The sequence below is a fragment of the Geotrypetes seraphini genome, chromosome 13 (assembly GCF_902459505.1).
Source record: "Geotrypetes seraphini chromosome 13, aGeoSer1.1, whole genome shotgun sequence".
Classification (NCBI taxonomy): domain Eukaryota; kingdom Metazoa; phylum Chordata; class Amphibia; order Gymnophiona; family Dermophiidae; genus Geotrypetes; species Geotrypetes seraphini.
Window position 1 is genome coordinate 10,579,913 of NC_047096.1, and position 25,730 is coordinate 10,605,642.

Below are 25,730 nucleotides of genomic sequence, written 5' to 3' on the forward strand. Positions count from 1 at the left end.
TATTGTGGCCTCCGATGTCCTCCATTGCGGCCCTCAAACAGTTGTCTGAAATACTCTTCAAATTCTATAAATGCGTTAATTTTCAAATCTTGCCCACTTGATATAGTGACTGCAAACAATCTCTTAACTTTCTTACTCAGGTGTCTCATTTATGGAATTTGCTACTGTAAAATAAAGTGTGTTTTAAAAATATATCCTTGATTCTGCAGATCTGGGATGCGCATATTCTGTTTTTGTCCCCTAGGGCAAGGAGTTTAGTTCTAAAGTCGTTCTAATTTGGTTTTTCTTATTTGATTTCTGGTACTCACCATGGTCTGTTGGTTGGTTGGTGTGTGGATGTGGTATGTGTGGAGGTGTGTGGCTGTGGGTGTGCATGGATCTATGGGAGGGGGGGGGGAGTAGGGGAGATGGAGTAATTTGGGAGGGGAAGGTATTTTCTACATATTTGACCTGTCGGAGAGTATTAGAGTTCAGCTCTCTGATGTATGTATATGCTACGTTTCCTTACTATTTGGGGGGTTAAGGGATGGGGGATTGTTGGGGGGTACTTACTTAATTTTGTATGTTGTGTTAGGTGGGGGTTGTTGACTGCTGCTTTTTTGGCTGTTGCTACAAAACCAAGTGCCCTACCCGCTTTGATTGTAACGGGGGGAGAGGGCTTAAGGGATCTATACATAGCGGTATTATCCAAATGATTGAGGGGAAGGAGGTGGGGGGGGAAATGAGTGGGGAGTAATAACTCTTTGAAAACTTTTGATGACTGGTTCTATGCTGTATTTTGCTGTTTAAAGTGCTGCACCTGTTGTGTATTCCCTGTAGTGTGGCTTTGGTGGTTTTCTGTCATAAATAAAAATGATTTGAACTAAAATATATCCTTGAAGTGTTTCAGAATCAATATTAATTTTAATTTTTAATGTTTAATGCCCCAGTCTGAACAAGAGGTCAAGGCAGTTTCCAAAATTAGTCGTAGTGGTGTAGCGAGAGACAGTGGCACCCCCCTCGCCCTCTTCCCTGCCCCACCGCTCCTTCCCCGGTGCGAGCAGCATCTCCAATTTGCTGCCCGCACTGTGTCGGCTCTCCCTCTGATGTCACTTCTTAGTCGTGGGACCCGGAAGTGACATCAGAGGGGACCACCAAGGCCGGCACAAGCACCTAGATCAGGGCTGCCCAAGTCCGGTCCTTGAGATCTACTGGCAGGCCAGATTTTCAGGATATCCACAATGAATATACATGAGAGAGATTTACTTGCACTCCCTTCTTGGTATGCAAATCTCTCTCATGTGCATATTCATTGTGGATATCCTGAAAACCTGGCCTGCCAGTAGATCTCGAGGACCGGACTTGGGCAGCCCTGACCTAGATGTATGGTGGGGGAGAAGCGAAGGCGTGCATTTAATGGGGTAGGAGTGGGAAGGAGTGGGGGGGGCATGGAAAGGAGGAGACGTGCTGGCACCCCCACCAAGACAGAGCCCGGGGTGGTCCGCCTCCACTCCCCTTACTACACAACGGACTAGTAGTATGTGTAAGCTTGAAATCTTTTGGTGGCCCTCAGAGCCTTGCGCGGGATTGGGGCTGATTTGTCATGGTCCTCACAAGCAAAATCGATGGAATTCTTGCTGATATTTGGTCCGTTACAACGGTGACCCGTTAAAAGCGCGCCAGACATTGGCACCCGACAATCACTCCCCGACATTGGTGCGCAGGACAAATGTGCGTCCCCGCTCTGACCGCTATCAGGCCTTCCCGTTTGTGCTCTGAGGGGGTTGTATGGGGGGGATTCACTTACAACTCTTAACGCTCACATTGAGTGGGGGGGTCTGGGGGAACCCTCCAAGGACACTTAAAAACTCGCGCTCTCCTCCCTAAGCCCGGCTCTTCTGCTCTGAGGGGGGGGGACCCCCCCCCCACTACAATCGCGCTCTCGTTCGGGGGATGCCGACACGGACTCAGTTTTAACATTGCCGCAATCCCCCTCCACAACATTTGCAATTGCGCCCCGAAAATCCCGCTTTCTTCATGCACGAACATGTTGGTGTGTGCATTTGACGGAGCGGAATTGTCAGGGCACAATTGTCCTTCGTGCTACTGACGGTGTGCCATTACAACTGTTGTGCTATTAACAAAATTGTAAGTTTATGTCAAGCTGTAGCTGTTTATACACCTACCATGGGTGAATCTCTTCATAAAGTGGTTAATAAATCCCAATAAACCAACAAACATGGCTTCCCCCCCCCCCCCCACCTATTTATCACCTGCCTCCATTGGTATTGAATGTGGTGCTTTCGTACAAGGACCAGCTCTGCTTACTTGACTGCCGACACCAACAGCTCATTTCCAAATGTTTTCTCGGAAAATATTTTAATTTTTCTTTTGCCTACCTCAACACGCACCTAAGAGATGGGAATGGAAAACATGACTCGAAACAGTAAAATGAAAACAAATGTGAAAGGAGAACATTTTGTGTGGTGCACTGCATGAATGGAGTCTTTATTCGGCATCTCCGTTACAGTTGGACAGCTTAAAGAGGGAAAATCCATAAGGCCCTTACATAGTCTTCAAGGGCTAAGTGCTGCCTTCTTTAAGACATTCATTTATAGGCGTCAGAATGGGGGGGGACCGTGTCCCCCCCAAAAAAAATTGCCCTGATTATTGTCCAGAGTAGGGACAGTCCTACCTTCATTTGCAGCCCAAAGAACGTCACTGGTAGCAGCCAAGCACATATGCTGCCCTGCTGCCGGCACCAGCATATTTTTACTACTGCGGCCTGCCCTCTCTGATGTAACTTCCTTTTCACCAGAAGCAGGCCCGCAGTACAGAAGAGACACAAGTGCGAGTGGCAGGGTAGCTTATGTGATTGGATGCTGCCAGCAACATCTTTTCAGCTGCAAATGAAGGTAGATTGTGGAGTGGGGTAGAGAAGAGCCAGGGCAGAGAGAGCACACAAGAAGACACTAGGGGACAGAGAGGGAGAGATAGACTGGGGCAGGAAGGAGGGAGAAATATCACACTTGAGGGAAGGGGGTGAGGAGTGAGAGAGAAAGTGTTTGACTCATGGAGAGAGGGAGAGATGGATGGGGAGGGCAGAAAAGAGGGAAGGAGAAATGTCACACTTAGGAGAAGGGGGAGAGGGCAGAGAGTGAAAAGTTAGACTCATGGAGGGAGAGGGAAAGGGAGAATTGTTGAATGAAGGAGGGAATGGAGGAAAGGAAGCATATAGGAGGCAGAAAAAAAGAAATGTTGGACTGGTGGAGGGAGAAATGTTGGATTGGGAGGGGACCAGAAAAAAGGAAGGAAGTGGAGATGTTGAACTGTAGCGGGCAGAAAGGAGGAAGGGAGGGAGAAATGTTACACGGGAATGAGATTCCGGAGAAGTGTGATGGAAGGAGGGAGAGAGAGATGTCAGACCACTGGAAGAGGAAGGAGAGAGAGATGCCAGACTAGGTAATGTAAGGAATGGAGGGGAGAGATATATGCCAGATTGCGGGAAGGAAAGGAGAGAGATGTCAGACTGCGGAAAGGAGAGGAGAGAGATACCAGACCAGGGGGGGGGGGGGGAGGGAAGGAGAAAGATATTGGAGTATGGAAAGGGGAAGGGAAGGAGAGCGAGATGCCGAACCATGGGAGAGGAAAGAGATGCCAGGCTGTGGGAAGGAGAGGAGAAAGATGCCAGACCATAGGAAGGGGGGGGGGGAAGAGGAAAGACAGAAATGTCAGACCACGAGAGAGGGAGCAAGAGGGAGGAGATGGTATACAAGTATGGAAGGGAAGTGGAAAGTGAGGGAGGAGATCGTGCACAGTGATGGGTGTAGAAGGGAAGAGAGATAGAAGAAATGCTTCTTATGGAAGCAGACTGTGTTGGAGCTGAGAGACACTATTCCAGATAAGAGTTCAAACTTTTAAATCTTGTCGAGCTATATATACAACAGAAGTTGTAGCGCTTAATGTAATGTGCTGTGATTATGAACCCACGCACTGTGTCAGCGACCTCGTATCACTGTTTGGCACCCTGCTGAAGTATTTTATATAAGCGCATTTAAATTTAAACAATCAATAAAAAAAAGTCAGTTGTGCAGCATTTTCTGAATTGGATGATTTAAGATTTTTTGACGGGTAAGGGATTCTGCATTTGTTCTGTACTGATTTCCTCCTCTACCCCAAGCGAATTGTTTGGACTTAAATCCCCTGTGATTTTGGATAAGATGGATGTAGGAGGAGAGAAAAACAGCAAATGGATAAGAAGGTCCTGGAAACACTGTTAAGAGTACAGACAGAAGGAAGTACAACTAGAGTCTGGGAAAAGATGATTAGAAAAATAAAAATCACCAGACAACAAAGGTAGGGGAAATGATTTTATTTTCAATTTATTGATTGAAATGTGTTAGTTCTGAGAATTTATATCTGCTGTTTATATTTTGCAGAAAGACTGTGGGCTCCTTTTACTAAGCCGCGTTAGGGCTTTAAAGCGCAGAATAGCGCATGCTACGTTGTCCCGCGCGCTAGACCTTAATGCCAGCATTGAGCTGGTGTTAATTCTAAAAGCGTAGCGTGCGGTAATTTCCTGCGTGCGCTAAAAATGCCAGCGCACCTTAGTAAAAAGAGCCCTGTGTCTGAATTCAAGAAAATGTGGGAAGAAATTATTTTCTTTCTATTTCTCTGGCATTGTACTGCATGTAGAGTCTGGCATCTTAGGGTTTCATTCGTGTACATTTGTACTTTTAGTTTGTGGTCCTGTATTTGCATAGGGGTTATCTGTGTTCTGCATGTGTGACCAAGGCCAGGTGTTCTGCTAGAAATGAATGCTAAGAAGCATACAGTGTAGTTTTAATTTTGTGGTTAACTATTATGTATTGTTAATCAGATCATATTGTATGACTATATGAAAAACGAATGGAAAAATGGCTTTACAATTAGTACTATTATTATGGGGGCGGGGTCTGGGGGGAAGAGCTATGGTGGTATCTGGGGCGGAGCTCTTGGACCCCCCCCAACAAAAAAAGTGTTGATTCAAGTTGATGCATTGACTCAAGTTCAATAATGTTTCATTGACTTTTAAATCACAAATAATAGAACATCCCCACAGGTTTCATAAATTTATACAATAAGAATCCAACAAACCCCATGGCATTCACCTCTGATTTCCAGCAGCTGCTTCCTCATACTTCCGCATCAAACAAACATCGTTCCTTCCACCAGGCATAATCTGAAAGTTTAGAACTATTTTTCCAGCAAGTCAAAATTTGCTGAATTGCTAAACCCATTAATAAGAACATAAAAACATAAGAAGTTGCCCCCGCTGAGTCAGACCAGAGGTCCATCCTGCTCAGCGGTCCGCTCCCACGGCGGCCCATCAGGCCTAGTGCCTGAACAGTGGTCCCAGACTAATTTTGTAACTTACCTCTAATCCCATCCCTATAATCTATCTTTACTCTTATCTGTACCCCTCAATCCCTTTGTCTTCCAAGTACCTATCCAAAGCTTCTTTGAACCCCTGTAGCGTGCTCCTGTTTATCACATCCTCCGGTAGCGCGTTCCATGTATCCACCACCCTCTGTGTGAAAAAGAACTTCCTGGCGTTTGTTCTAAACCTCTCCCCTTTCAATTTCTCTGAGTGCCCCCTTGTACTTATTGATCCCCTTAATTTGAAAAATCTGTCCCTGTCTATTTTTTCTATGCCCTTCATGATCTTGCTTTACTTAACACTGCAAGCAAGGCCGCAGACTGCAGGGCAACCAATCTGTAACAGTTGTGATGATACGGTCACCAAGGAGAACTTGGAAATCCTCTTGGGCTAAAACTTCAGTGTATAATTAAACCTCATAGGAAGTCTTTGCTTTTACGTGCAAACAGCTCTTAATAAGCTTCTCATCCATCCTGTATCCTCTAAACCAGGGCCTCTCCTGAAGGCACCCCTAGCCAATTAGGTTTTTTAGGATGGCCATAATGAATAAACATGAGACAGATTTGCATATATTGGAGATCAAGTGTAAGCAAATCTATATCATGCATATTCATTGAGATATATCTGAAATCTAGGCTGACTTGGTGTGCCTTCAGGAAAGGGTTGAGAGGCACTTCTCTACACCCTCAGCATTTTGCCAGAGATACAAAAATCCACGTGAGTGGGCTGTATGAACATTTTCTAATAAACTGCTTGATCAGAAGTCCATGTGCCTATGAACCATATGAATATATATATATATATACTAGTCTTATAGCCCGTTACATTAACGGATGCTAGAATATATGTGTGTGTGTGTCTGTCTTTATTTCTTTCTCTCTCTCTCTCCTTAGCCACTTTCTGTATTGATGTCTTTCTTTTTCCTTGGCTGTCCACCCATTCTCCCTTCCTTTTACCTTCCCTGTGTCCACCACCACCCCTTCACTGCTCCTCTTATCCAGCAGCAGCCCTTCTGCCTTTTTTTATCTCCCCCCTGTCCAGCAGCACCTCTTTCCTGTCCCCCTGTCCAGCAGTAGGCCTCCCTTCCTTTTTCTCCCCCCTCCCGCCTCTTCCCCTGTCCATCAGCACCTCTTTCCTGCTCCCCCATCCAGCAGTAGGCCTCCCTTCCTTTTTCTTCCCCCCTAGCACCTCTTTCCTGCTCCCCCGTCCAGCAGGCCTCCCTTCCTTTTTCTCCCCCCCCGTCTCTTCCCCTGTCCAGCAGCATCCCTTACCTCGCATGTGCCTTCCGCCGACAGCCGCCGACAGCCGCCGCGGCCTGCAGACGCCATGAGCCGCCGCGGCCGACAGCCTCCGCGCTGCCTGAAGCCGACAAAACCCTAAGCCGCGCATGCACACTCCTACTTACGGGGACCTACAGCGCATGGAAAACGGGAGCATGCAGGTAAGAGTGCGCATGTGCGGCTTAGGGTTTTATTATATTAGATAGATATATATATATATATATTTGAAACATGATTTACACTCATCAAAATCTGTGAATCTCTTCTAAAATTGTGACTTCATATCCACCAAATATCTCGGCAATGCTTCAAAATCATGTGCGCTAGATAATAGGTTAAAGGTTTTTTTTATTGCTAAAAATTTTAAATGGGCCCCACGCTGTATGCCCTGCAACAGCATTTTCAGCCACTGTCCTGCCAGAGGTTTGAGTATTTTCATGGCCTGCATCACAGGAGCCTCAAACAGAATAGCAATCCTTTTGATTATGGGGGAGGAGGGTTAAGAGGAGTGATACCACAATACAGAGTGCATCTAGTGGTATACTGGAGCCGGCTTGCACCGATTTGTGATGAAAAATGAAGTGTAATAGTGAATGGAAGTGTTAGCCCTGTAATTCCCTTAAGTTTGTAGCTACTCAAGCAAAGTGAAAGCATACAGGGCTTCCTGTCGATGTCCGAGTGAAAGATGCCAAAGCATTTTTGGCTCTAATGACTGGTACATCTCATATAAGTATGTTTGAGCATCTTGGGAAAAAAAGACACCGGACCTCAGTTTAACAGCAGTGAGTTCAGAATTGAGGGATTGGTTCATTTTGAAATATCAGGTCTTATATCCTGACCCGGCAGGAAAGAAGGGTGCGGAGTCAGAATGCAAGACTTTACCCGATGGCGCTCACATGAATTAAGCAAACGTTTCAGGCCTACTTTGGACTGGAATGCTGCCACCCAGAATGCCTATTACCATACCACACCATACATTTGCCTTCTATACCGCAAATTTCAGCTAGGATTCAATGCGGTTTACAACAAGATTATGAACCGAGGACACGAGCGTTGAATGAAGGATAGGAGGTAGGCATATCCAGTCCCTAGCTCAGCTCCAATGGAAGGAAAATTGATGCCACTAGTTGCCTATTTTCTCAGCACTGAAAACCGAAAGATAAATTTGTCCTACCGCCCAATCAAGTTTTACAGTAACTGGTTTAACTCTAATCCTTAAGTCTAAGAAGTTATACTAGCTTTGCTTTTTGCCAGTTCACTTGAGCACGGGTTTCACAACGGGAGTTGCAGTTATTGTTGGAAGAAGTTATTGATTTTAAAAATTTCTATACCGTTTATAATTAAACGGTTACAGAGCTACATACATAATTTAAAAACAAAATCACCATTACATACAACTAATCCTAAAAAGTCATGTTTTCCTTTATTAAATGTGGTTGTTAAGTAGTATGACTCCCCAAAATTGTGGGCTTGAAAAAGATTATTTATGTTTTTGTATAAATTTGTAACTTTGTGAGAGTATCTTTTTTCTTTGGTATCATTTGATATTGTTAATTATTGAACTTCTAATAAAAAAACAAAACAAAACAGTGGTCTCAAAGTCGCGGCCCGGGGGCCACACGCGGCCCGCCAGGTACTATTTTGAGGCCCTCGGTATGTTTATCATAATCACAAAAGTAAAATAAAACAGTTTCTTGATCGTATGTCTCTTTAGCGATAAATGACAATATTATTAAGACTTAGCCAAAAGGAAAGATTTATAAGCTATACAGAGTTTTACCTCATGCAAAAGTGTCATTTCTTTAATAAGACATTAACTATTTTTTTCTGAGGCCCTCCAAGTACCGACAAATCCAAAATGTGGCCCTGCAAAGGGTTTGAGTTGGAGACCACTGTATTAAAACATTATTAAAAACTAAAACCATAATAAGAATAATCGTGAACAGTTCATCAGCTTTGCCAAAACAGGCAATTTTTAACTAGAATAAAGCATCTGATTATGGAAGAAACAGGAAAAGAGGATAGGATGAAAAACTCCAGAATCCCGGTTGTCTGCAAGAAAGAGAGATGAAAATACCAGGCACTGAAAGGCCCAGGATCATATCCAAGAAAGGATCCACTTCTATGAACATGAAGGGATTTAAGCTAAGGGCTCCTTTATACTAAGCGCGGGCGACAGCGCATACTAAAAACTCTAGGGCACCTTAGTAAAAGGTGCCCTTAATGGCGAACATTATGTACTATGATACGTCCAAAAACAGAAGATACGATCTTTGCAGTTACAGTGCCCAGAATATGGAATTCCTTACCATCGTTTATTAAGGAAGAAAAATCACTAAGTAAATTTAAAGGACTCCTCTCACCAGCCGCACCAGCGTCGGAGAAGGCTTCCGACGCTGGCGGGATCGAGAGGAGCCGCGGTGACACCTCGCGGGAAGGGAAGCCCAAAACACTCCAGCCGCGAAGGGATGCCCTGGTCCCAACTCCAAACCAGCTGATTCCAGCAGCGTGTGCAGCACTCTACACACGCTGCTTCGGGGCCTTTTACTCCCCTGATTTGCTCTGCTGCGTCTCTGATGATGTCATCAGGGACGTGCCAAAGTAAATCAGGGCAGTAAAAGACCCCGAAGCAGCGTGTGTAGAGTGCTGCACACGCTGCTGGAATCGGCAGATTTGTCGGACCGCGGAAAGGGAAGGGTGGGGGCGGCAAGGGACTAAGGGAGCAGGCAAGACCGAGGGAAGGGAAAGGGGGTAGGGGAAACGCTGCTGCTGCACAGGGAAGTGGTGTGGGGTGGGAGGGAATGCTGCTGCTGCTTCTGTGGCTGCTGCACAGGGAAGGGGGGATCTAAATGCTGCTGTTCAGGAAAGTAGTGGAGAGGGAGGGAATGCTGCTGCACAGGGACATGGAGGGGGAGGGAATGCTGCTGTGGCTGCTGTACAGGGAAGTGGGGGGGGGGGGGAGAGACAGATAGATAGATAGAAAGAAAGCTAGACAGTGAGAGGAAGGGAGACAGAAAGAAAAGAAGAAAGGCATAGGGGCAGAGAGAGACACAGAAAGACAGACAAAGGGGGCCAGGAAGAGAGACAGACAGAAAGAAAGACAGCGGGAGGGAAAGAGACACAGAAAGAAAGACAGACAGACATATATTCTAGCACCTGTTAATGTAACGGGCTAAAATACTAGTAATATTAATATTAACATGGAATATTAATATATTTTGAACACAATGTTAATTAATGCATTTGAAATCTATCAACACCCCGTGTTTTGTTTTGTTTTTTTGCGGATTCTCATTGGAAAATGAGTCCAATTGGCGCATTTCCGCACAATTCTTCCGCGGGCCAGATAAAATCATATCACAGGCAGTACTTTGGAGACCCCCGATATAGACCATGGAGTTGATGGAGCTAGGAAGACCAACATCTCTGGAAGAGGAAGCGGGAGCATTTGATGCACAGCTCACTGAAGCTCTCACAATATCTGGAAGCTGTCAGAAGTACACAGCCACAAAATAAGTGGAAAGTTGGCACAGCAGACCAGAAAAATCGGTAGAAGAGAAGATGTAAGTTAGAGATAATGGAACTCTTTCAAGCTAGAGAGAGGCCATTAATTTACCGCACCTTTAATTATTAATCTTAAGAGCTGAAGAAGATGGAACTGCAAAAGCAAGCAAATGATGTATTGGGTGTTTGCAAATGATGTATTGGGTGCTGCCAAACTAATACAACAGGGCTTTAGTCAATTGAGAATTCTTGTTTAACACTGATGAAGTGTGTTAGATCTGAGAGCACAAGTTAGGGGAAACAAAAGGGATAGAGGTGATAAAAATGTGGTTCCTGGAGTTCTTGGACAGGAGATTAGAAAAATTTGGGTAGGAAAGAAAGCGATTCAGAAAGGAATCCTTTAGGAGCAAGGAAGCAGTATGTGACCTTGATGAAAAGAGCAGATAAGGTGGCATAGTTATGAGCTGCAAATGAGCTTCCAGAAACACCATTACAGAGAAAAATTTTGCATAGAATGGGGTTGTAACAGAATCGCAATGGAGAGGACGTCAAGAAGGGACAATTTCCTTTGCACCTATTACATGTGGTGTAGAGACAGTACTACTACTTCTACAACTGTAGTACTCATACTTTATGTCTCCTGTTACTATTCCCACTCAAGCTCTCATTACTCCTGTTTATATTTCCACTTCTGCTCCCATTACTACTCTTGTTATTATTCTAACTCTTACACCCATTACTCCTATACCTCTACTACTTCTACAGCTGTATTACTCGTACTTTCTCTCCTGTTACTATTCCCACTCAAGCTCTCATTACCCCTACTATACCACTACTCCTGTTTCTATTTCCACTTCTGTTCCCATTACTACTCTTGTTACTATTCTAACTCTTACTCCCATTACTCCTATACCTCTCCTACTTCTACAACTGTATTACTTGTACTTTATGTCTCCTTTTACTATTCCCACTCAAGCTCTCATTACTCCTACTATTCCATTACTCCCGTTTCTATTTCCACTTCTGCTCCCATTACTACTCTTGTTATTATTCTAACTCTTACACCCATTACTTCTATACCTCTACTACTTCTACAGCTGTATTACTCGTACTTTCTGTCTCCTGTTACTATTCCCACTCAAGCTCTCATTACCCCTACTATTCCATTACTCCTGTTTCTATTTCCACTTCTGCTCCCATTACTACTCTTGTTACTCTTCTTACTCTTACTCCCATTACTCCTATACCTCTACTACTTCTACAACTGTACTACTAGAACTTTACTACTCCTATTCTATTCCCATTCCCACTCCCATTACTTCTGTTTCTATTTCCACTTCTATTCCCATTACAATTCCTACTTTACTATTCCCATTACTACTACTTATCCTTTCCATAGCACTACTAGATCAACACAGTGTTGTGAGAACGAGAACGAAAGCCAGAAGGTCCTGAGCATGTGCAGATGCTCAAGGTCTAGCCGGCAAGCAGCATGATCTTCGGGCACCTCATAGAAACATAGAAGATGACGGCAGAAAAGGGCTACAGCCCATCAAGTCTGCCCACTCTGCTTACCCACCCCCTGTCTATGCCCTAATGACCCAATTTCCTTATCTTGACCCTCGTAGGGATCCCACATGGGTATCCCATTTATTCTTAAAGTCTGGCACGCTGTCTGCCTCCTGTGGGTTGATGCTGCGTGCCGGTGCCAGATGGGGGTAAGGCTTTAGATTGGGCGGGCGTTCGCAAGGGGAGGCGATGCCGGTTCGTGGGCGAGGGGACTCACAAATTGAGTCAACCACGTTACTCGCAAACTGAGGTTTGACTGTATGTGGAAAAGATGTTGGCTTTTCAGGCAAGTTGGGAGAGAAATCTAAACCCTATAAGACGAGCATCTGTATCTTATGATCATTATAGGAAAATGTCAAAAACTTATTTAAGCAATTTTTTTTTTGGGGGGGGGATTATGTGGATGTAATGTATGTTTCCATTGTTATTTTTTAATTCTCTGCGAATGCACAGTTCTCTTTATGTTAACTGCATAGAACTGCGAGATGTTTGCGGTATACAAATGTCTTGTAATTCACATCTTGAGCTATGTGGCAGTTGCACAGCAATAAGGTAGAAATCAAACAATACTAGTTTGAGCCTCTTATCTTTCCAGCCTCTTATCACTTCTCCCGTCTCCTGGGTGTCAGGTCAAAAGCGCGCCGGGACAAAGGCGCGCGCAGACAACTGAGCGCAGCGCGGAGGCGTTACAACCCCCCAAGCCCCCCCCCCAACGCCGGCGCGATCTCTATTAAGTAAACTGGGGGGGCTCCCCAACAAAACCCCCCGTCGGAGCCCCTAAAAACTGTAATTTTCTTCGGCGCGCGCCTCCGTCTTGCGCTCAGTTGTCGGCGCGCGCCTTTGTCTTTCGCCGACTTGTCTATGAACCGTCTCCTGTTCTCTATTTCTGTGGACAACACTCTTGCCCTCCCTGTCTTATCTGCTTGCAACCTCAGGGTCATCTTTGACTTCTCTCTCTCCTTCTCTGTTTAGATCCAACAAACCACTAAAGCCTGTCACTTCTTCCTCTATAATATTACCAAAATGTGCCCTCTCCTTTCCGAGCACACTACCAAAACCTTTATCCACACTCGCATCACCTCATGTTTAGATTATTCCCTGAATCTCCAACAGACAGGCAAGTTTGTCCTAGTAGCATTTTCCTTTAGGAATAATTGAAATCCACGTTATTGAGGGACCGTCTGTAGAATTATTTGACTGAACCTGGGATAAACCGAGCTGCAGTCTACGTTCCGGTGTTACCTGTTCACATCACACACTAACACTGCCATAGTGCCAGCTAGAAGAACATGTGCATGCTACAAAAACATGACCTTCCATTTGTCCTCTACACGAGACACACCATGCAAGCAGGGGGAAGGCAGCATCCTTAAAGAGAGCTGAGATCATCCTTCACAGAAACCTCTAAGCCTGTTGTCTCCAGGAGACGAGGAAATCCCCACAGCTTTGTCGTGTGTGCTCGGGGGCGGCTCGCTGTTTCCCTGGAGCACTTCTTACTGTGGTTTCTGGCTCCTGTGCAAGTAACCTCATGCATTTTGAAAAACAATATGAGGTTTCTATTTTTATTTGCATTTGGTTTTACAATCCACCGTTCAGGTCAAAAAAGATTGCTCAAAGTGGCTGATGGCAATTTGCAGTTTGGCATAAATACCAGTGTTAAAAATATGACCAAAGCGCTTGATTCAGTAAATAATGACAATAATAATAAAAAATGAAAATACAATAGAAAAACAATCTCTAAAACGATATAATAGCCTCATATTGACTGCTACAAAAAGATCACCTCATCAGGAGAGAAAGGAAATAGGATGAATTGGGGTAGAGGAGAGGAAGGGAGAGATAATCACTGTACATGAAAAAAAAATAAGACCTAGTGCCTTTTTTGGGCCCAAAATTAATAGGATAGTGTCTTATTTTTGGGGAAACACGGTAGGAGCAGGGCCCGGAAGTGACGTCAGATAGAAGCGACACCCGATGCGTGCAGTGAGTTCGCAATGCTGCTCACGCAAGGAAAATCAAAGAGGTGCGAGGAAAAGGAAGGGGCGCACGCATATGAGAAGGGGGCGGTCAGAAAGGAACGGGGGGGGAAGAGGAGGATGGGTGCCAATGCCTCTACCAAGACCGCGCCCGGGGTGGACCCGTACCCTCTTTACTATGGCACAGGGTGCAGCTCCTAGGGAGGTGCTCCTCTGATCTCTTAAGTTGCCCAACGCTTCGGCCGTCAGCGCCAGCCTGCAGACCGAGCCGCTGGCACTGTCAATCAACTGAAGACACTGCAGTCGGCGGCCCGGAAGCTTTCTCTCTGCAACATCATGCATCTGCGGGGACAGGAAGCTAAAGCAGAGAGGAAAAGCGTCTGGAGCTACCGAAAGCAGCGTCTACTACTGACTGATGCTGCCGGCGGCCTGAAGTCTGCAGGCAAGCAGGACTCAAACAAGAAAATAAAAAGGTAGGGAACGTTCACGAAACCCGATATGTTTTTCTTTTTTCGCAAGACTGAGGCAATTGAGTAAAACTTACGGAAGAGAAAGCAAGGCTAGCTTAACTGTTAGGCGAACAAATCAAGATGTCCATTTTCTTCAGGATTTTTCTGGTAAGGGTTTGGGAGTCATTGTGAATATAGAATTTAATCATGAAACCCCCTTCCAGACTTCCCCAGCCCCTTCACACTCCCCCAAACCTAAGGGCTCCCCGACACCCTTAAGTCCCCCTGAAACCCTCCACCTGCCATACCTCTGTAGTAGAAAGTCCCCTGAAGTTCCCAAACCCCTCCAACCCTAGGTGCTTCCAGTAGCAGGCAGAAATGCTGCTTTCAATAAACACCTTTTTAAAAAAACTTTTTGGGATTCCTAAAAATATTTGAGCGCAGCGCGGAGGTGTGCGCCACAGAAAATTACTGTTTTTACGGCTCCGACGGGGGGGGGCGTAGGGGGGAATCCCCCCACTTTACTTAATAGAGATCGCGCCGCATTGTGGGAGTGTTGTGGGGGGTGGGGGGGGGGTTGTAACCCCCCACATTTTACTGAAAACTTCACTTTTTCCCTGTTTTTAGGGAAAAAGTTAAGTTTACAGTAAAATGTGGAGGGTTACAAGCCCCCAAACCCCCCACAACGCCGGGGCGATATCTATTAAGTAAACTGGGGGGCTCCCGAACACAACCCCCCGTCGGAGCCCCTAAAAACTGTAATTTTCTTCGGCGCGCACCTCCGTCTTGCGCTCAATTGTCGGCGCACGCCTTTGTCTTTCGCCGAGTTGTCTATGAACCGCTTTTTGTGACCTTGGGAGGGTCACTTAACCCTCTATTACCTCTGGTATGAAATGAGATTGTGACCTCTGTGGCAACAGGGAAATACCTACTCTTCCTGAATCTAACTGCATTGAGTTTAACCTAAATCCATAGACCTCTGCACTTTATAACTGGAAATAATATAAAGAATAGATCAAAAGTAAGGAACCCCAGGTCTAGAATGTCACTGCGAGCGGAAAAACTGTAAACTGCCTGCTTATAAGATTGTTATGAACTTGAAGTCTTTTGTGGTTTTGGGCCCAGTGAAGGCCAACCTCAACTGCAAGGCAATATTTCCATAGTGACTATTTTGGGCCATTTCAGCTTTTGTTAACTGCTTCCTGAACTTTTGTTAAGCTTTATCCAGGAGGACTGTTGGCAGCTTCGGACGTCTTGATCCAGACAGTGGCGAAGTGTTTAAACACCCACCAAAATCCACTCACTCAATTCTACTTGTTATTCACAAGAAAGGAAGAGAAAAAGAGAAAACACCCCCCCCCCCCCAAAAAAAAAAGACTCACTACACTTCTCCCTCCGTATTTGCGGTTTCAGCATTTGCGGTTTCGATTATTCATGGTATTTAGCTTGCTGGCTCCTCCCCCCAAATTCCGTCAGCTTGCGTAGAGAAATCGCCAATTCCAAGCGTTTACAGAGAAAAATCGCCGATTCCCGGCACTTTCTTCACCGTGTTTTGCCTCTCCTTCAGGAACAGGCCAGGTCTCCCACCGTGTTATTCGCGGTTTCACTATATTCACGATGGTTTTTAATAGAAAACAGCGAATAACGTATGAAAAAGTTATTCGCGGTTTTTCTGTATTTGCGGTTCTGTTAATCCCCTATCACAGCGAATACGGAGGGAGAAGTGTCATTCATCATAATAGTGTGAAGAGTTTCAGTCTTTGGGAAGCAGAGCTGAGATTGTGATGTCACAATGCCTCATTCCACCAATAAGAGCCAACCTCATCAGTGATGTCACAATGGCTTGATTGTAACAGATTAACCGTTCCCCTTAACTGTATCCATGAGATCCTGTTTGCCTATCTTGTCTGTTTAGATTGTAAGCTCTTTGGAGCAGGGACTGTCTTCTTTGTGACTCTGTACAGCGCTGTGTACATCTAGTAGCACTATAGAAATACACTTCTCCCTCCGTATTCGCGGTTTCGATTATTTGCGGTTTTTAGTTTGTTTGCTCCTCCCCCCAAATTACATCAGCTTGCATAGAGAAATCACTGATTCCAAGCCGTTTACAGAGAAAATCGCCGATTCCCAGCACTTTCTTCACCGTGTTTTGCCTCTCCTTCAGGAACAGGCCAGGTCTCCCACCGTGTTATTCGCGGTTTCACTATATTCACGATGGTTTTTAATAGAAAACAGCGAATAACGTATGAAAAAGTTATTCGCGGTTTTTCTGTATTTGCGGTTCTGTTAATCCCCTATCACAGCGAATACGGAGGGAGAAGTGTCATTCATCATAATAGTGTGAAGAGTTTCAGTCTTTGGGAAGCAGAGCTGAGATTGTGATGTCACAATGCCTCATTCCACCAATAAGAGCCAACCTCATCAGTGATGTCACAATGGCTTGATTGTAACAGATTAACCGTTCCCCTTAACTGTATCCATGAGATCCTGTTTGCCTATCTTGTCTGTTTAGATTGTAAGCTCTTTGGAGCAGGGACTGTCTTCTTTGTGACTCTGTACAGCGCTGTGTACATCTAGTAGCACTATAGAAATACACTTCTCCCTCCGTATTCGCGGTTTCGATTATTTGCGGTTTTTAGTTTGTTTGCTCCTCCCCCCAAATTACATCAGCTTGCGTAGAGAAATCACTGATTCCAAGCCGTTTACAGAGAAAATCGCCGATTTCCAGCACTTTCTTCACTGTGTTTTGCCTCCTTCAGGAACAGGCCAGGTCTCCCACCATGTTATTCGCGGTTTCACTATATTCACGATGGTTTTTAATAGAAAACAGCGAATAACGTATGAAAAAGTTATTTGCGGTTTTTCTGTATTTGCGGTTCTGTTAATCCCCTATCACAGCGAATACGGAGGGAGAAGTGTATAGAAGTGGAGAAAAGTCTCAGTGTCGCTACCCACTAGCGAAGATACTAGACATCTCCATTTATTACAGTAAACATACACCTGAAAATTAAAATACAGAAGTAGAACATACACCTATCTTATGTCCATGACCCCCAAATATTCTTCCAATATATACATTTTGGGGATGATTCTATAAACGGGCGTCATGATTGTAGGCAGCGATGGGGGGGGGTCTTACTGCTGTCTGGCAGCCAATCGGGACGTTCGTAAAAACCCCCATAAAACCCCAAAACCTGAGGCAGGACGCTCGTAGGTGTTTGTCGCAGTTGAGGACGATGCATCAGGACACTTAAGCTCACCCAAGGCTGGGTGTGGCTTCACCAGGAAGTGTCCTTGGCATCTCCCTAGGGCCACGACAGATGCCTGAAATGTAGGCAAGCAAAATTCTGGCTTACAATTCGAATAGACGTGGCTGCTGAGCCGATTGTGGCAGAGAAATCTACTACTACTATTTATTATTTCTATAGCGCTGAAAGGCGTACGCACAATAGACAGTCCCTGCTCGGAAGAGCTTACAATCTAATTTAGACAGGACATTTCAGGGTTGGGGAGATTATAGTGGGTCTAGGTATCTGACAGCAGTGAGAGGGAGTTAAGAGTTGAAAGCAGTTTCAAAAAAGTGGGCCTGTAGCATGGACTTGAACACTGCCGTGGACGGAGCACAACGTATTGATTCAGGAAGCCTGTTCCAGGCATTGGGCACCGCAAGAAAGAAGAGACGGAGTCTGGAGTTGGCAATGGAAGAGAAGGGTACAGATAAGAGGGGCTTGCCCGATGAGCGGGGGGGTGGGGGGAGGATAACAAGAAGAGATATCAGGGGGCTTCAGAGCGAATGCACTTGTAAGTCAGCAAGAGGAATTTAAACTGTATTCGGAAATGGACGGGGAGCCAAAGAAGCGACTTGAGGAGAGGGTTAATGTGAGAATAGGGGCTCTCAAGGAATATGAGTCGTGCAGCAGCATTTTGAACAGATTGAAGAGGCGAGAGACAGCTATGGCCCCCCCCCCCCTGCTGGAACTGATGACCCCACCCAAGTCCCCCAGCAGGAGGGATAATCACTCCCTCCTGCCACCACCTCCAGAAGTTCCCAACCCCCTCCAACCAGCAACACCCCCCTTCCAGACTTCCCCAGCCCCTTCATACTCCTCCAAACCTATGGGCCCCCTGGCACCTCTATGTATCCCTGAAACCCCCCACCTCCCATACCTCTGTATTAGAAAGTCCAGCCGGAGGGACGCTTACAACCTCCGGCTGGCAGGCCCGCCACTCCAAAATGGCGGGCCTTACCCTTCCCAGTGCATTCTGGGATGTACTGGGGAGGGGCCTAAGGCCCAGATTGGCTCAGATGTCTAAGGCCCCTCTCATAGGAGGGGCCTTAGGCACATGGGCCAATCAGAGTCTTAGGCCTCCTTCCCAGTGCAGATGGGGGAGGAGGGATTGGGAACTTAAGAGCATAAAAATATAAGATTAGCCTTACTGGGTCAGACCAATGGTCCATCATGCCCAGTAGCCCATTCTTACAGTGGCCAATCCAGGTCTCTAGTACCTAGTCAAAACCCAAGGAGTAGCAATATTCCATGCTACCGATCCAGGGCAAGCAGTGGCTTCCCCCATGTCTTTCTCAATAACAGACTATGGACTTTTCCTCCAGGAACTTGTCCAAACCTTTCTTAAAACCAGCTACGCTATCTGCTCTTACCACAACCTCTGGCAACGCGTTCCAGAGCTTAACTGTTTTCTCAGTGAAAAAAAATATTTCCTCCTATTGGTTTTAAAAGTATTTCCCTGTAACTGCATCGAGTGGCACCTAGTCTTTGCAATTTTTGACGGAAAGAAAAATCGATCCACATGTACCCGTCAGGAGAGGTGGCGGCAGGAGGGAGTGGGCATCCCTCCTGCCTGACAGGACTCAGCTTTGGAACCCCTTGTCTCCCTTTTGCCCCGTGTGCCCGCACTGCCCTCACATAGCTCACTACAGCCCTGCCATCTGAGTTCAAGAAGAACCTCTGCCCGTGCTAGGACAACAGTACTATGTCCAACCTCTCTTGTGAAACCTGAGCCACTGTGAGTAAGGAGGAGAGGCATTAATGGGGGGCCTGGAATGGAGCTGTCTTTTAGAACCTTTTAGCCGTGAACTCTCTGTACTTCTGTCCTGTGTAAAGCACCTACCATCTGCAGCTTCAGGGAGAGACAGCTGCATCGCATTTGGCTCTGATGCTTTCTCTCATCCATGTGGGTATCACGGAAGCGAGATAATAGCACCAGGATGCAGGCATGAAGTTTTAACTCAAAGCAGACATGGGCACTTTAAACTAAACTGGGCCAGTCCAATTTCCTTTGGAAAAATGGGAAGGATAACTCTTCTTTAAATTGCATTTATAACCACAGCCACTTGAAACTCTCTGCCATGCATTTGATAGTACAATAACACATTAATAAGCTCGTAAAATCCAACCAGAGAAACTCTGAACGCGTGCCTTTGGAAATAAGCCATGTGAATTCCTGTACCTCTTTCTTGAGTTTTCGTATCGCACTTTGAGAGCAATGTTTACATATTTTCCCCGAGTGCACTTTTTATCATTATCTGGCCCAATAATGTCTGCCCTGGTGCCCATTCGTTATTCACCATGTGGGCGTACAGGCTGGTGCATGCCATTGTCTTATTTATGCAGTAGCTATGGAAACATCACATCTTCCTTCAAACACACATTCTACACGGGCAGCCCGTGCGACCTTGGCAAATTGAACCCCAAGAAAAATCAAGGTCAACTGGTGCCATTAATGTCAGACACTTCGCTGCCCATTGTTCTGGTTTCCTGAAAAGAGGGTCCTCCGTGCTCAAGGCTAATAGATTTAGCACTAATCGACCCTCGCTGTAAGCACGGGGACCGCCTTCTACTGCTTGGCCTACCTGTGTAGAAGGAAGCCGGGACCTCTTCTCCATCTGCCAATATCTCAGCAATCTCTCCACCAAACCGAAGCCAGAGACCCAAGGCCGTGACTGCAGATCCAGCCAGCTGTGAAAGCAAACGAGAAGCTGTTACTGTATTGCATTTAGGGCATAACCTCCGTTGAAAATAGTAGTGCTAATTCTATAACTTGGAACATTGAATTAAGCACCCCAATGGGATGTGATGGGTAAAAATTGTATAATTGCAAATAGGTGCACCTGAGACATTATAGAATACTAGCATAAACTCACTTGGGCACAGTGGCGTACCAAAGGGGGGGGGAGGGGCAGTCCGCCCCGGGTGCAAGCCATGATGGGGGTATTCCCGGCCTTGGAGTCATGGTCCAGGAACTTCCCTTCTCACGGCCCGGTCCCAAGGCTCTGGGTAGTTCCAGTGGCCCAGCATGTTCCCAGCCTTCTCGCCTCTCCGGTCCAATGGCCCTTTACCTTCCGTGAAGCTGAAAATACTGCCGGCCTCGGCAGTGTTTCAGCTACGTCGCCCGTGCCTCCCCTTCCTGCTTTCCGCGTCTACCAATGACACAACTTCCTGTTTCCGCCCGGGTGGATTGCGGCAGAGGCAGACACGGAAAGCAGGAAGGGGTGCCACGGGCGACGTAGCTGAATCACTGCCGAGGCCGGCAGTTTTTTCAGTTTCATGGAAGCTAACGGGCCATTGGACCGGACAGGCGAGAAGGCTGGGAACATGCTGGGCCACGGGGACTACCCAGAGCCTTGGCACCAAGTCCGTGAGAAGGTAAGTTCCCAGACCACGATGATTGATATAACTAAAACTCAAATCCTTTGCATATCCACAGAATTCAAAGAGCAACAGCAGCAGGGGCTTGAGAGAGAGGCCTGCACCCAACCTGGCAGCGTCCAGCTACATAAGAACCATGGCCCAGATTCACTAAAGATAGCGACTCAATCGCTGTTGGCCAATTTTCAAACAGCGATTGATTCACTATCAAGTTTGCGTGCAAATGATTTGCACAGAGGAGGGGCCTCACCCGCATTGCGCAGACAGTGGCTGGAGGAGCAGGAGGGTCTGACTGAGCACCCCTCCTTTTCCTGACTTAAAGGTACCGGGGGGGGGGGGGGTGGCAGGAGGGAGTGGGCATCCCTCATGCCATTTATGAGTCACCACATGTTGGGAGGGGTGGGGTGTCGTTGGGGGAGGGCCGCCGGTGGGAGATTTTTAGATTTTTTTCTATGGGACAGATATTTTGCATGTGTAATATCCCCGGCACAGGGGGATGAGAGGGAGGGATGGAAAGATGCTGCACAAAGGGATGGGTGAGAGGGGAGGAAAGCTGCTGCATATGGGGGGAGGGGGAGGAGGGGAGAAAGGAAAGAGGAAGAATCGGGATGGAGGACGGGAAGGGAGAGACGATTGTTGTACATGAAAAAAAAAAAAAATAAGACGTCCCCGAAAATAAGCCCTAAAGCGTTTTTTGGAGCCAAAATTAATATAAGACCTGGTCTTATTTTGGGGGGGAACATGGTCCTACTCATTTCTATATCGCAACTAGATGTTCTGTACTTTCTCTGTCCCTAGTGGGCTCACAATCTGTTTTTGTACCTCAGGCAATGGACGGTTAATCACTCGCCCTGGATCACAGGCGTAGTAAGGGGGAGCGAGGGCGCCATGTTGGTGGGGGTGCCGGCACCCCTCTTCCTTTCTGCCTCTTCCCATTCCTCCCCTCCACTTGCCCCGCACCTCTAGTTGAAGTTGTTGTTCGTGGCGGTCCTCAACGCACTCTTCACGGCCCCGTCGGCTCTCCCAGCGACGCCACGTCTGGGTGCGCGTGGCAGACGGGATCAGGGAAGGGGCGGGGAGGCGGAGACAAGGGGGGGGGATGGGTGCCACTGCCCCAGGCGCCTCTCACCCTTGCTACGCCACTGACAAGGAGCCACGGTGGGACTTGAACCCAGTGCCATAGAATCTCAGTCTGCTGCACTAACCACTAGGCTTCGCTTCAGATCCGTACACTCCTAATAACAGCTAATTAAGTGCTTCTTAAGTCACTTCATTGGCTCCCTATCCATTTCTGCATACAGGACCAAGGGACATATTTGTCCCATAACTTTAAAATCCTATAAATTTTGATTGGGATCGTCTACAGTTCTAAATTTGATATGTACGGATTCCATAGGATACTGCCTTTATGTAAACAAACTGGTTCCGACATTCATTCATTAGCGTCGTTGCCAGATTGACGAGAAGATTCACTTGCCACACTGTCCATAAGCCAGAAGTGTGATTTTTTTTTTAAAAAAAATAATGATATTTCACAAAAAAAAAATCAATTTTTTGGCATCTGCAAGCCCTTTTTACCATAAAAATGTCGTCAAAACCACAAAAATTGGCTTACGATCCTTATGGTCCTGAAAGGGTTAATGCCAGTTTACACTAATTAAACCAATTACTATGAGCGCCTTTTATCAAGGCGCGCTACGGGGGTTAGCGCGTTGGACATTTCATCACGCGCTAACCCCTAAAATCTTAACGCCTCGTCAATGGAGGCGTTAGGTACTAGCGCGGCAGGCGGTTTAACGCGCGGTATTCCGCGCGTCAAACCACCACCGCGCCTTTGTAAAAGGACCCCTCTGTTTGTGGATCTTCAGTCCTTGCGCAAAATTCAGTGCCTAACTTTGGCTGACCTACACAGAATTCTCCAGTGTACAGAAAGAGGTTGTGCCAGACTCTGACTCTTATCGGCGACACCAAGAACAGCCAACTGGGATCCTGCAGCAGGGAAATACTGTACACAGCTTTGGCTTCTGGGATAACAAATCCCGTTTTAAGTTGTATGCACTAAATGGTGTCAAATTTGTGATTCTCACAGCACAGTCCACTCTGCCTGTAGATAAATGTACCCCGAGTATATATGTGATTAGCTTAATGCAGAAATAATTTACCGTTAAACACTCGTATTAACTTACCCACCCCCCCACCCCCCATTACACAGCATTGGTTATAGGTCTGAGAGGTTTTTAAAAGATTGTTTTGGAACGCCACAATGCTTTATCAATGTGCTCTCATTAAGTCTTCTCGTTTATTGCTTGGATCTTTTCTTTGATGGCTCTATTAAATGTCTGTCTGTCAACATAAACCATGTCCACTCAAGATGCCTTTACACTTCACATGACATCTGATAGCTGCTCCTGTTGTCTCTTTTCTATCCCTTGAGCCTCATTGGAAATGAGTTTCTCTATCAGCCGGATCACATATCCTGGCTAAATGCAAACGGACGGGAGCCATCCTTGGGGTCTGGTTCTATAGCTGTCTGGCAAACCCCCCCCCCCCCAAATCCCACCACCCTTCTAGTTCTGATCTCCTGCTCGGTAGGACTGGTGGAGATCTGGGTGCAGCGGTGAAGGTGATATACACAAGGTCCCTGGTGTGCAACACGCCCTACTGAGGAGAGAGGACACAGAAGGCTGCCCAAATTTGAGCACTAAAATGCAGGCTGCTTAGCACAAATGATAGTGCAGCATCTGGGAACCCAAATTCCATTATAGAATACAGCATGTGCACGCCAATATTTGCACGCAACTGCTAATTTCCCCCCCCCCCCCATCCCCAGTACTTCTGTAAACCGCATAGAACTTCACGGTATTGCTGTATATAAGCTATTATTATTATTATTATTATTACTCCATTGGCAGGTCCCACTCTTAGGTTCTAGAATACTGTATGCTATGCACTAAAGTCCAATATTTGCACAAGAACATTAGCAGTAGCATGCAAATATTGGCGTGCATATGCTGTACCTTGTTGTTTAATGTTTTAACATGCTTCAGGCGTGCTGGCCCAGGGGTTCAATGATATGCCATAAAGAAGATGGGACTTCGGTTCCCAGTCCTGCTTTCTGCTCCCTTTTTGGCCAGGGCTGGGCATATCCTGGAGATAGGAAGCCCAGCTCCTGGCAGGAGGCAGTCATGGTTATTGCTCAGCTGCAGGAAAAACAAAAGAGGCGACCTGTGGTGCTCAATCTTTTATTCACGTTCAAGACCCGACACGTACGTGTTTCGGCCCTAAGGCCTGCCTCAGGGGTCTTATATTGAAATAACTGAGTTCAAAGTCACAGACGGTGATTCAAAAAGGTAGGTTTTGGTGTCCAAACCGTGGTGCAAAAACGCTTGCAGTGGTTGCATCCACCTTAGCTGGGCCCTGGAACGAGATGCAATTTGTGGCTGGGGGCTGAGGATTTTTATCCTGATATTGATTTAAGTGAGGAGGGGGATATAAAATAAGGAAACCCCCACAGGTGGTTTCAAATGTAGGCTCAAGGTGCTGTAGTAGGGTTAACATAGGGCTCCAGAAAAAGGAGGACGGATTAAGACATCTGGGTTTTTACTTCCATTACTTTCAATGGAAGTACAGCCCAGATGATCTCCTTACTTCCATTGCTTTCTGTGGAAGTAAAACCCGGATGTCTCAATCCGTCCTCCTTTTTCTGGAGCCCTATGGTAACCCTATGCTATAACCCAAATGGAAGCTATTTACACTTGAGCAGGAAGCACAACTCTGCCCCCCCCCCCCCCACCAATTACCCATACCTCAGTCCAAACCAATGAAGTACAAAGCAGTTGCCAGACATTTTGGGATTTTGCAGTCTGATTTAGTTGACATTCATTGAATGTAACTATAGAGGACCAGAGGTTTAAAAAAATAAAAGTTTACATTTCTGTAACTGAGCGCGAGGACTCCATTGTTCTTGTGGAAAGTTTCATGTTTTGCCTCTGATTTTTTTCCGAGCCATTTATCTTCCATAGCTTCAGTAGCTCACCACAAGTCAGAATTTGCACAGTTTGGGTTTATAAATTATTACCACATGTAAAATATCCTTTAGTAAGGAGTGCGATATCAACTTTTCTCTCTTCTAGTCCCCCATCTTTTCTCCTCAAAAACATAAGCCCGACAGATGTGAGGGGGGGGAGAGTGTGGCGCAGGGGTTAAAGCTACAGCCTCAGCACCCTGAGGTTGTGGGTTCAAATCCCACGCTGCTCTTTGTGACCCTGGGCAAGTCACTTAATCCCCCCCCCTTGCCCCAGGTACATTAGATAGATTGTGAGCCCACCAGGACAGACAGGAAAAAATGCTTGAGTACCTGAATAAACTCACGTAAACCGTTTCGAGCTCTCCTGGGAGAACAGTATAGAAAATTGAATGAATTAATGAATGAATAAATAAATAGTAATAATTGAAGTAAATGTTACGTGGTAAACGTTACGTGGCTGAGTGGCTCTAAGCATCCAAATCTACTTTTCTCACGATATACTTAGGCAAAGTGAATGAAAATTGAGCGAACCACACATTCAGCGAATGGCCACCAGGATGGTCTCAGGACTCAAAGGATCTTCCATATGAGGAACGACTGGGTAAATTGCAGCTCTACTCATAGAAACATAGAAATAGACGGCAGATAAGGGCCACGGCCCATCAAGTCTGCCCACTCCAGTGACCCTCCCTATCTATCTTTGCGGATAGATCCCACATGTCTATCCCATCTGGCCTTAAAAGTGTAGTTACTTACCTGTAACGTAGGTTCTCCGTGGACAGCAGGATAGTCAGCCACATATGGGTGTTGTCCCAACACCTCCCAATTTGCGGATAAGCTCTCCAATAGCTCAGAGAGA

General features: G+C 46.2%; 1 protein-coding gene across 1 annotated transcript in view; it reads right to left on the reverse strand.

Moving 5' to 3' along the window:
- TSPAN2 (tetraspanin 2) overlaps positions 1 to 25,730 on the reverse strand; it is a 92,227-nt gene that overhangs the window by 36,189 nt on the left and 30,308 nt on the right. Inside the window, exon 2 of the mRNA XM_033917296.1 lies at positions 20,049 to 20,154. Within this exon, the coding sequence (XP_033773187.1) occupies positions 20,049 to 20,154 (106 nt within the window). The remainder of the gene's footprint in view (positions 1 to 20,048; positions 20,155 to 25,730) is intronic.